The sequence below is a fragment of the Haliotis asinina genome, chromosome 12, assembly GCF_037392515.1.
Source record: "Haliotis asinina isolate JCU_RB_2024 chromosome 12, JCU_Hal_asi_v2, whole genome shotgun sequence".
Taxonomy (NCBI): domain Eukaryota; kingdom Metazoa; phylum Mollusca; class Gastropoda; order Lepetellida; family Haliotidae; genus Haliotis; species Haliotis asinina.
Window position 1 is genome coordinate 14579735 of NC_090291.1, and position 13168 is coordinate 14592902.

At 40.9% G+C, this 13168-nt stretch overlaps 1 protein-coding gene across 1 annotated transcript; it reads left to right on the forward strand.

Moving 5' to 3' along the window:
• Positions 1–3715: 3715 nt before the first annotated feature.
• On the forward strand, positions 3716–8527 carry LOC137257385 (beta-1,3-glucan-binding protein-like). Its single transcript, XM_067794718.1, has 7 exons — positions 3716–3761; positions 4226–4393; positions 4685–4768; positions 6381–6489; positions 7272–7346; positions 7604–7730; positions 8327–8527. Exons 1-7 carry the CDS (start codon positions 3716–3718, stop codon positions 8525–8527), a joined length of 810 nt encoding a protein of 269 aa, XP_067650819.1.
• Positions 8528–13168: the final 4641 nt, after the last annotated feature.

The window sequence follows — 13168 nt, forward strand, 5'->3', positions numbered from 1 at the left end:
GCTTCCCGGAAATGCTGCAATGATCAACCACATAGCCCAGATAAACCCTCAATAGGGTTGGACTCACAATGTGTGCTTCTTGTTGTAGTAAGACATCGTGCATATGGAGTGTGACAAGGACATCTCCCTTCTACTTCACATTTGTCTATTTTTCTCAAAGGATAGAACCTTTGTTCCAGATGGTCTGAAGCCGACTTTGTAAGATGTGAGATATTTCTGTAAGATCGCCTCAGAATGCTTATGTTTTACGTGACAACATCTGGGCATAGATTTTCGATGCTCTCTTAGGGCTGAGATAGTCGTAAGTCAATGTTAATGTATGGCACTCACGACTATCTTAAGAGAGTTCCGAAAAGCTAGGCTCGGGTTCCCAAACATTATGATAACTGGCGTTTTCTACAACGATTCCATAACATGACAAACTACCCCTGAAGATCCAGGTTCGATTTGATTTTCAGCAGGTTCGATTTGATCTTCAGCAGCGCTTGCTTATGGTATGAAGCGACTAACGACACATGTCATCGCATCCCAACTGAACATTAGCGTAATGCACATCGGAGCAGCTGTAAACTATCAAACAACTTGACTGACAATTGCAAATCAATTTCGTAGATCTCCATGATGTCCAGACTCGAGTATTTATACACCATATCAATCATTTTTCCCAAGATCAAAACAATTACAATATTTTCAGTTTATAATAACATGTCACAATTTAATTCTGGACTCACAAAAGTCCAGAAACTCTCAGCACTGTGGCCACTCTCTCACAAGGGATTTGGCAAAATTAAACATGCAGCTGTTATGTATATGTGCTAAGGATGAAAAAATGAAAACAATTTTTTTTCGAAAACTCGAAATTTAAACACGCTCGCCCATGGGCGAAAGTGTTTAATTTCGTCCAGAATAAATGTTTTGGAGGTTGTAAATGAATGCAAAAATGTTTATAAGTATCATGACACAAATTTCAGCTTGTTGTGACTTGAATCTGCTAACTGACAGCGATTTTTAAAAATCTCGCCCATGGGTGAAAAACATATTGGCCCATGGACGAGAATAATTACTTTCACTGAAAATACATGTTTTTCCATGCTTTGCAGTTTTTAAATAAATGAACGTGTATTTATTAGTGTCTTGACACGAAATTAAGCTTATTTTGACTTAATTCGGCTAATTTAGAGTGAATGTTTAAAAAGTCTCGCCCATGGGCGAAAAACATATGGCCCATGGGTGAGAATATTTACTTTTACTCAAAATACATCTTTTCCCATGTTTTGGAGGTTGTAAATGAATGAGGATATATTTATAAGTACATGCCACAACTCATTTTGACTTAATTCCATTAATTTAGAGCGATTTAACAAAATCTCACCCATGGGCGAAAAACATTTAGGCCCGTGGGCGACAATATTTCCTTTTACCCCAAATACATCTTTTCCAATGTTTTGGAGGATGTAAATGAATGAAAGTACATTTATGAGTATCATGACAGAAATTTCAACTCATTTTGACTTAATTCCTCTAAATGAGAGCGATTTTCAAAAACTCTCGCCCATGGGGGAAGAACATTTTGGCCCATGAGCGAGAATATTTCCTTTTCACTCCAAATACATCTTTTCTAATGTTTTGGAGGATGTAAATGAATGAAAGTGCCATTATGAGTATCATGACACAAAATTCAACTCATTTTGACTAAATTTTGCGAATTCCGGGCGATTTTTAAAAAATATGCCAGAATAATTACTTTTACTCAAAATACATCATTTCCTGTGTTTTGGTGGTTGTAAATGAATGAGGATATATTTATAAGTATCATGGCACAAAATTCAACTCATTTTGACTTAATTCCGCTAATTTGTAACAAGTACAAGAATCTAGACTTCCACTTAAATTTTCATAGTTTTCTTTTAATGTCTTGGAGGTTGTAAATTTCTGAATGAATGTGTGTTGATAAGTATCATGACAAAAAAATCATTCCGGTCTTAATTCGACTAATCTCGCTCGTGCACGAAAATATTTTCGTTTGCTTGTTTTCTTTATTTTGCAAACATAATATTATGATTTAAAAATAGATGAAATTCTAATGACAATTCAGTTTAATTTAGTGAGTTAGGTTTTATGTCGCACTCAGTAATATCCCAGCAATATGACGGCGGTTTGTAGATAATCGAGTTTGGACCAGACAATCCAGTGATCAACAGCATGAGCATCGACCTGCACAATTAGGAACTGATGACATGTGTCAACCAAGTCAGCGTGCCTGACCACCCTATCCCGTTAGTCGCCTTTTACGACAAGCATAGTCGCCTTTTATGGCAAGCATGGGTTACTATTCTACCTCGGACATGTGTTGCTGAAGTCCTCTTCTACTTCTGATCTTCACGGGTCCCGAACACAGAGCTTTACTTCCAGCAACATATACAGTACACTTAGAATACTAAGCCTTGAGATTCTTTTGAATTTAGGTATTCTATAAATAAAACAAAATTCAAGCTATATCTATGAAGTTGAAGTTATTTGTGAAAGCCCTTATCAAGAGTGACCGAATTCCAGTGACAATGCTGGGACACATTAATAAACAGTGTTGTGAGATCTTTAAACTGTATTGAAATATGTCTTGTCAATCCCACTGACATTCGCCAAATGTACCTACCTAGTAGTTTTAAGTGTACCTACCCAGTTTAGCATGTTTCGTTTTAATAGTTTGGTCTCCATTTTTAGTAATTCCCGTTTGCCCGTCCCGGTTTTTCTTCGTCCGAGGTTTTATGGGGTATTCTCCTATTTGGCAGACCAGAAATAATCTACAACAGGGATATGTCACTACAACAGGGATATGTTTTCCTTACCATTTGTACTAATTAGTATGCGCCTCGTCATGCTCCAGTGCACACAGTGACCCGGTTCGTTTCCATCGCAACTTCGGCTGCGTTTAACAGTTCTTCAGCCAGTTTACTGCATCAGTCGAAATCTTATAATGAATGAATGAATGAAGAGCAAGAAATATATGTGAATGAGTGAAAGAAATAATAAAAGAAAGAAGTGCATATGTGAATGAATGAGAAAGAAATAATAAAAGAAAGAAGTGCATATGTGAATGAATGAAAGGAAATATGATACACCACGGCCATCCCTTCCAAAACATGCTAAAAAACGGAAAACTATCGTTAGATCACATGTGTTAACATCAGCTTGTTATTGTCTCCCTGGTCAGACGTAACAATTGTCAGACAGGTTAAAACAACAAACTATCTGGTTGACTGCACAGCTGCCTGTTGACGTAGTATACCCACATCCCCTACTTTTCCTGCGTAACCTTCATCTACATCACCTTCATTAATATATTGAGCAGAGAGCTCAGAAGGTCGTATAGCTGTAACCACTGAACCGTGGCGTCTCTCTGCTCCCAAGTTCCCAAGTGGGGGTGTCCTTCTCTACCTCTACAATCTCAACGCATGCATCTTTTCACTAAAATGTGATGTTATACATAATCATAAGAGTATTTTATGTATTATTCAGTTGATAAATTATTATTTTATGATACATATATGTATGACATGCTGGACATGTATAAGGCAATTTGTGTTAATTTACCAGTCCCATTCTTATTTTCATAAAGCATAAAAAGACATTAATCTATCACAGAGTTTTGTGATTCTTTCACTCCAACATGGCTGCTAAATCCCCTCTGATCATCGTATTTTGACTCTCTCATACCATGCCCCGTACAGGCAGACCTCGAGTTACCACTGCAGCCCAAGATCGTACGTCTGGGTACAACAGTTTCCTGATCGTACTGCCACGGGTGAGGGCACAGCAGACAGGGTGCCTGGACCTCAGAGGATATCCGGTCAAATTGTACGCAACAGGTTGAAAGACATTGGTCTCAGAACCAGGAAGCCTGATGTTGGGGTCGTGCTACGTCGTCCCCATCGCACCCAACGTGTCCGTTATCTAAATGCATCCACTTGATTGTAAAGACATTGCCTACTCTTGCGTTACAAAATCATACACAAAAGTCTCTTTGAGGACGAGCTCTATAAGTTTGTATCGACACTACCTTCTTCTAAATGGTGTACAATTTCATGCACTAAAGTGTACTTGTGGATGAGTCATGCAACAGATTTCTCGTCTATGCGTTTCTTTTTAAGGATAGTATATTATTTACAGGCGTTAAGCAACACACGAATAAAGGCATAAATCCATGGCATTTCATGTTTGTCTACAGAGCAATGGGGAACGTGTACATACTACAGTGACAGTGGTTGCCACCGTCTGGGATCGAAGAATGAAATCCCCCCTATCATGTCATCTAAACTCTATTCTAAGACTTCAATCACCTATGGAAGAATAGAGGTCGTTGCACAGTTACCTAAAGGAGACTGGTTATGGCCTGGTGAATATTTCCAATTTTTCATGACATTATTGTTTCCTGAAAAGCTTTCAATATTCAGATGAAATACTCCCTGAATAGGTTTCTTTGTTGTCCGTAATAGCTGAAGTATAAATACAAAACGATTCATGTGTCAGCACGTGGTTTAAAGTTTCGAAATGAGGCCAGTGAGTGTTTGACGCAACAAGCTACTCCTAACAGCACATCATAGTGTGATCAATATATACGTTGTGTTTTAAGTTGTAAGTGTGTGTGTTAGTTAATCTCTCACTCCTCGTTTAATGGTTACCATAGCAATATGGATGCTTCCTCCCAAAAGACCATGGAAATATGGTGGATGGCCAGCTTCCGGCGAGATAGATATCATGGAGGCAAGGGGTAAGTCTCACCTTTCCAGTGTTGTGACTCCAGTCTATTACCGTTACTGCATTTATAGATGTATGAAAGACTAAGTCTATGGTCAACCTGCCTCTGGGTATACATGTTGTTCCTCTATACTTCTGCTGTATCATTTTATTTTGATGACTTATACATTATTAATTGTGTACTGTGAGTAAGCCACAAAATGCTAAAATCAATCCAAGGCTTCTACTCAAGTGTTAAAGCGTGTGCCAAATTTGAAATAATGTATCAACATATACTACCGACAAGAAATAAGGGAACTAATGAAATAATAGCGAATTTGAAATTGCTTTAAATATCCACTAAATCAATTTTTGGCGTCAAGTTCAATATCTGGTGTGTCCACCATGTTGGGCAACACATTCACGGCACCTTGATGGCATGCTGTTAATCAATTTCCGGATGGTTGCCCGTGGTATTGCCCGCCATTCCTCTTGGAGAGCTGCACCAAGCTGGGCCAGGTTGGCGGGTCCTTGGTCCCTGGCGTACACCCGTCCACGAAGAACGTCCCAAAGATGTTCAGTTGGGGACAGGTCTGGGGACTTAGAGGGCCAGTCCAATGTCTGGATACCTTCTTGTCGGAGATAAGCGGAGACAATTCGGGCCCGATGTGGTCTGGCATTATCATCTTTGAATACAAAATTTCGGCCGATAACTCTAGCCAATGGAGCCACAACAGGACGCAATATTTGGTCAACGTATCGCTGATCAGTCATGGCTCCGTTAATGATGACCAAATCTGATCGTCCCCACACCATGACAGTACCACCTCCATATCGATCATGGTCAAGAATTGCTGCTCTGGCATATCGCTCCCCGCTCCGACGCCAACAACGTTTTCTGTCATCTGTGAATCGTAGGCAAAACCTCGACTGATCAGAGAACATGGTGTAGCGCCAGTGGCGCATAGCCCGTCCCTGATGCTGCCTAGCCCATGCCAATCTTTGGCGCTTATGGTGAGCTGAAAGGGTGACACCTTTAAAAGGCCGTCTTGCTTTCAGACGAGCTTGATAGAGTCGGTTTTTAACGGTTGAGGTTGAAATGCGTCTTCCAGTGAGTATGCGGAATTCTCTATTGATGGCAGGGGCCGATTTAAACCTATCGCGTAGAGCAATTAACGTAATGAGACGATCCTGTCGTGGTGTCGTTGATTTTGGTCTACCACGCCCAGGTCTCGTTGCAACCCCACCCGTTTGACGGTACTTATCTCACAGGCGTGAAATTACACTTTTTGATTTACCAATCTGCCGGGCAACTTCATACAATGATGCCCCCTTCTGCATATTGCATTTGTCCAAATCCTTTGTCCGAAAATGGCCAGAGAGGTTCTGGACTTTTTGGCCTCTAGAATTAAATTGTGACGTATTTTCACCCGATCTATGGGGCTACGGGCGCATCGTTTGGCCACAATTTCTTTGAAGTTTGTCTATTGCCTCAGATAGTAATTACAGCGTCAAGATAACTTATATCTGTTACCAAAAGGTAAAAATATCCATGACGGTGGCTTTGCTGGCATACACCATTCGGAGTACCAGTTTCTAACCCCACACAATGGTATATTTTCGTTTTAACCCCTGACTGTTCACAGGCAACCTCAACTTGAAGGATAGCAGTGGTTATAACCATGGCGCCCAGAGCATAAGGTCCGGCATTCACTGGGGTGTTTCCGGTCAACTTCACAGTAAGGGATATGGAAGGTATATTTGCAGGATCTTCTTCCGTTTTCTTTTTCTCTTTATTTAATCCTTCACATGTCAGTAACTGTGTCGTATAAGCTGAACACAAACGTTACACACCGAAGCAAACATATCACCTATAGGGCGTTCTGACACAGCATTATCTTTTCTCGCCGAGGGTCCGGGTTCAATTCTACACATATGTACAATGTGCAAAACCCATTTCTGGTGATATTGCTGTTCGTTGCTAAAGGGTCAGGACTACCGAATAATCTCCTACAGCATTGGTGTTGGCATTGCCTTGGTAAAACAACTGAAGTTAAATAGTTTGTTTCAACTAATTTGTACGTACATTTTCACAACGGATCCGCAAATGCAGCCGTATTGCAGTTCATTTATCAAGCTGTCATAAATTATGATTGTTCTGATTCAGCCGTGATGCATCTTCCTGGCCTCATCAAGCACCAACATACAAATGAGCACGTAATGTTCAGTTGCCCTCATATTAACGACATGTATGAGTCCCTTTGCTAAATGTTATTTTCGACGTTATTCTAATGATGGTAATGTCATGTATAATCCTATTTTAATAACTTCTGTTGACTTTTGAAATCGTCACGGTGCTTTATTAAAGCGAACTTAGGGATGGGTAATGAAAACAAACAAATAAATTGGTTTACATGCAATACTGCCTAGTGTGTTCTGATTCCATTTTGCAGTACCATTTTTCGTCTAAAGTAAATCAAATGTCAAGCAAACTGTTGTTGTTTTTTTTAGTGTTATGTTTGTGTACTGTTTAACAGGGCAAGTGCACCTGGGACAGTATGGGCTGACCACTTCCACATGTACTCCATTGACTGGACATCAGATCACATAAGGTAGGGTGATATATGACAAAAGAATGTTATTGTTGTTTTTTAACGCCGCGCTCAGCAATATGCCAAACATATATGACGTCGGTCTTTAGTGATCTAAAGCATACGCATCGATCTACGAAATTGGGATATGGTGACATGTGTCAACCAAGTCAGGTTGCCTGGACACCCGATCCCGGAAACAGGCCCAACACCCGGCTTGCTGAAAACCCGGAAACAACACCTGCAGTTTCGTTCTTGACTAAAACGGCAGATAACAGACTGTCAGTAGATGACCATCCAGTCTTGGCCTGGTCAACACCCCCTCAAGGCTTATGGTCATACAGTCACATGACTGGGCACAACATCTGGGCAAGCGGTGGTAAAGATGCGCCCTTTGACGGACCGGTAATCTGAACTTACAAATACTAAATCTTTTTGCGCGAAGGTAAAAGAAAGGAGATGTTTCTCGTTCTCGTTTAAAGAGAGTGATTTTGGTTTACGCCGCACTCAGCACTATTCCAGCTGTAAGACGGCGATCTATAAATAACTAAATCTGGACCAGACAATCCAGTGATCAATAACAATTTGAATATTAATTTTAATTTTCAACATGGGTAACACGTATGGAAACTGGATGAATGTGGGTTCCCATTTGAAAAATGGATAATAGTATACACAAATAAAGACACTATGGGAATGATTTTTGTGCATATTGATCTTGGGAGCACCTGTTTTCTTCTTGGTATTTATCTACTTTACGAGACATTCATTTGACGTCTCCCTAAAGTGTTGAGTGATAGTGATATCGACATGGATTATATATTGCACAGTCAACACTTATGCCATAACAAGCGAACCGCTGAGTTCGTTATACAATACAATATGCACAATAAGTGTACACGTTATGATCAGCCATATAGATAGCTGCACTCTCCTCGTATTGCAGTCCTTATCAATTGGACAAGCAGTGTGTAACTATTGGGAACACATACCACTTCCAGATGGGTCTTATCCTCAACGTCGTTGTTGGAGATGATGTCTACTTTCCCGATTCATGGCACAATGCTAATGGAAAACCGTGGAAGAATGGGTCACCTACCGCCATGGCAGACTTTTGGAAGAACAGGCACCAATGGCAGCCAACTTGGCATGGTGAAGACGCTGCCATGAAGATCAGGTCCGTCAAGATGATACAATACTAGATTGCATCTGCGGGACCTTGGATGATATCCTGAAGTCCAAAAAGTCCAAACATTTGGAATGATCTTTATATGTAGAATTAAACATGTTCACGGTTGTTTTATGTGTTTGCTTGTTTGTACAACAGGCCACTCAGCAGCATCCCAACTATATGGTGGCCGTCTGTAAACCTGTCTGGATCAACAACACGAACACTTATTTGTGCAGTTAGGATTTATTGTCCGACGTTGATAAGTTCTTTTGACAATGGGTCCTGACGTAACTGGTTTGTTCAAAATGACTTACACGCATCGTAATGTTTACGTTGCATGATTACTTACATTTGCTTGATCGTTTACAGGTGCTTGATCGTTTATAGTTGCTTGACAGTTTCCATTTACATGACCGTTTACAGTTGCATGACAATTAGTAGTTGCTTGACAGTTTGCGTGCATCATGCTAATACGCATATGGAATACGGTGACATGTGTCTATCAGATCCTGAGCCTGATCTCGCGTTTGCCGTTGGATTTCTCTTATGACAAGCATCTGCTGCAGAAGAACAGTTCTAACAAACGAAACAACATTTAGTGTGTTGCTCTTGCTGTTGGACTTCCCTTGTGACAAGCATCTTCTGCATAAGACCAGTCCTAACTACTGAAACAACATTTAGTGTGTTGCTCTTGACTGGCGCAGCGGACTTCTTGACGCGGTCATCCAACTAACAGGAGGTTCGTTCGGTCACGGATGGTGAGGTTTTCAACGGATGAAAGCATGTGATTGTACAGGACTTCCAAGGATAAAATTACGATTCAGAACTGTTGTAGAAAGTACATACATAAAGACGGGTGTTAATTATGGTAGCCTTCATTACATCATAACTACCCTCCCTTTGACAGATCTGGTTCATGAACCAGATGACCTAAAGCTTAAACATCATGGAAGAGACGGGTTAAAGAATATTCTTCTGATATTTAGATGTCCCAACGTCCGGTATTTAATGTCCTGGGTCCTGGGCCGTCTTGCACAAAGCGATCTTAGTGCTACAGCTATCTTAAGCCTATGTTGGTGAATGGGAGTTACAATCATTGTAGCGCTAAGATTGCTTTGTGCAAGTGGGCCCAGATCCCGAAAACGTTTGTAACGTTTGTAACCTGTCGTAACTCTACAGTTTATCGTAGCTTACGAATATCGTGGAGCCGCAAATGAAGCATTACGATAAGAAGGTCGAGTATTGAGTGGCCCTTGATGAACAAGTCGCTGATAATGAGGCTTGAACTTGTGTATACTGAACAACAGAGGACACTACAAGCAACACTTCAGCATAATTTAAATGTCAAATGTATGTACATTATCACCACCTGTTGTTGCCACGCGATGGAGTTAAGGTATACAATTTTCGGGAGTTATCTTATACTGTAAATTTTTTCCCCGACTCTTTTCTGAAGTGCAAAGTGGTGATATTTTCCACTTTGCAGTTCCAAGACTACAATGACATTACCTTCTTCTTAACTCTCTAAAGGTGTATATTAACATAAAAAATGAACATGACTAGGGTACATTTTAAAGCAATTCCTGTAGTTTTTAAACCAGTATGATAAATTTCGTATTAGGTGAAAGGGTTTTGAATTATTTATATGGTACTTTAATTTCTATTTCAGTTAAACTTAAATTCCATGACGGTTTTTGAGTTTAAACTCAAAGTGACCAGAAACATTTCATGCAACGTGTCTGTGTTAAATATGAAAGGATCTTTGTGAGTTCTAAGTTAAGTTTCCTAAACTAATCCAATTTCAAAAAAGATGGGGTCAACATGAGCGAGGTTCCTCATCTCGCTGAGATCACAGGTATATGTATACCTGAACTGTAACAGAAAACAGACACTCTGTTCGTTGTGGCTGGTGTTGTATAGATGTTGTTGGAGGACCAGATCCGCCATCTTGGATTTCGACACCTGGACACCTGGTGTGTCCATTTGTAGAGTATGAGTCACTCCTATATTTAGCCTGTGACTCAGATGGTTATTTTTAGAAGCTGCCGGCAATATAAGGTTCCCAAACGACCCTTCTTGTCATTCTGACTTCAGTCGTCACAGCGAACGTTCCATTCTTGACTCTACTCTACTAGCTGGTGAAAATGGAACCTATCACTGGGAGATCCTAAGGAAAAACCGCTCTAGCCTCGTCCAGGCTATACAGCGTATAGAAGAGGTGGTCAACAAACTGATGGAGTTTAACGTCCTGACGATCTTCATGAGAGCGGAGATTATGGAGAAACCACAGACATCGTTTGACCGGGTTAGAGAGTTACTCAACATCCTGCCTAGACGGGGTCCTCAAGCTTATAACCTCTTCTGCAAAGCATTGCAGGAATGTGGGGAGACAGAAGCGATGATATTGCTGGGTCCTGAGACAGACAAACAGATGACTGAACTTCAGGATCCCAGATGCCATTTACATCTAGGGGACAACGTGTATGTGACAGCCAAGACATGGGACAATGTATTGAGCATCCATGTGAGGAAGTATGAAGTGTACCCGAGTGGCAAGTCCTACCCAACCAAGAGAGGCATTGTCCTGAGTTTAAAACACTGGTTGGAACTCCCAGGAGCTATTCAATCCATTGAGGAGGCTGTCAAGGAAGGGAAACCTAGCTCCCAATGGCATTTGGGAGCTAATGTGTTTGTTGTTATGGATAACACAGGCATAGAAATTCGACAGAGTTGCTGGGATAATACTATGCAATCTATGGTTCCTCGTGCCAAGGGTATTCTTCTGTCCCTGGACCAGTGGCAGAAACTAGGACACTGTGTGGAAGTGATGCCAGACTTTGTACCAGAACTCAAGGACGTGGTTCCCTGTATGGCACAAGAGGATCACCAGAATCAGATTGGGTACCTCCAGTATTCCTTTTGCAACCCCAGTGGCTGTGGCATGTGGAGTAACTGACTATGTTTTTATGGAGGGAAGTCACCCTTCAGCAACTTCCATCCAGCTGTGTTTAGTTTGGATGGTATGACATTTAATTGTGTGGAGCAATGTTACATGTACTCTAAAGCAATGTACTTTGGAGGTTTGGACAGTGCAAAGTGTATACTACAAGAGACTTCACGAGCAAGGCAAAAACGTCTTGGGAGATGTGTGAAAGCCTTTACTCAAAAAGTGTGGGACACAGTCAGTCTTGATGTTATGACTAAGGCTGTTATGGCTAAATTCTCTCAGAACAGTGACTTGAAACATGTGTTGATTCAATCCTATCCTAAGCCCTTAGCTGAGGCTAGCCCTATTGATAAAAGATGGGAAATCGGAATGGATGTATCTCATCCAGATATTGACAAACCCTGGAAATGGCCAGGGGAAAACTTGTTGGGAAAAACACTAATGTATGTCCGTGAAAAGCTGTTGTCTTTTTTGTGAATAAAATATTGTATTGTATTTTTTGGTTTTGTTTTAAATAGCATGATGCATGTGAGTCATGTTTAGTTGTGCTTGAGATGGCACCCTGGGATGAGTGAGTGAGTGAGTGAGTTCAGTTTTACGCCGCACTCATCAATGTCCCAGCCATATGGCGGCCGTCTGTAAATAATCGAGTCTGGACCAGACAATCCAGTGATCAACAACATAAGCATCGATCTGCTCTATTGGGAACCGATGACATGCGTCAACCAAGTCAGCGAGCCTGACCACCCGATCCCGTTAGTCGCCTCTTACGACAAGCATAGTCGCCATTTCGGGCATGCATGGGTTGCTGAAGGCCTATTCTACCCCGGGACCTTCACGGGTCGCACCCTGGGATGACTACTTGAATAGGATCTATTATGATCCAGAACATCCTGGCAGTTATGCTGGACCCCAGAAGTTATACGAAGCGGTCAAAGCTGAGGGTCAGTTTAAAATTGGGCTATATCGAATCAAGAAATGGTTGAAAGGTCAGGAGAACTATACCATGACTCATCAAGTCAGAAGAAAGTTTCCACGAAATGAGTATGTTGTGGAAGGTTTAGACAGTCACTGGCAGGCTGATCTTATGGATACGGTCTCACTGGCAAAGTACAACGATGGGGTCAAATACCTCTTGGTCATCATCGATCTATTTTCAGGTTACTTGTGGGTAATTCCACTTATGTCTACAAAAGTTCAAGCCGTGGTGAAAGCATTAACCAAATTATGGAAAACAGAAACACGAAAGCCTAAACTTTTTCAATCTGACATGGGTTCAGAATTTAAGAATCGATGGGTAAAAACCTTTTTGAAAAAGCACAAGGTAACCCAACTGTTTACACAGAATGAAACCAAATCTCCTTACACTGAGAGAGTGATTAAAACCATTAAAATGAGACTGTATCGTTACATGTTGAAGCACTTCACCTACAGATATATGGATATCTTACCAGATGTAGTCAAGAGTTATAATCACACCAAACATAGAATGTTAGGACAACCACCTGCAAGTGTGACTCGTAAATATGAGGGTGAAGTGAGACTCTCTCAGTATTTAATTCAACCCAAAACATTGAAAGTCAGTAAAAAGAAAAAGTTCACTTTCAAACTGGGGGATAAAGTCAGGGTGAGTCATCTTAAGAGAACGTTTGACAGAGAATACCAGGAGAAATGGTCTGGGGAAATCTTTACAGTCATCAGGAGATATTGGTCACAAGACAGTGA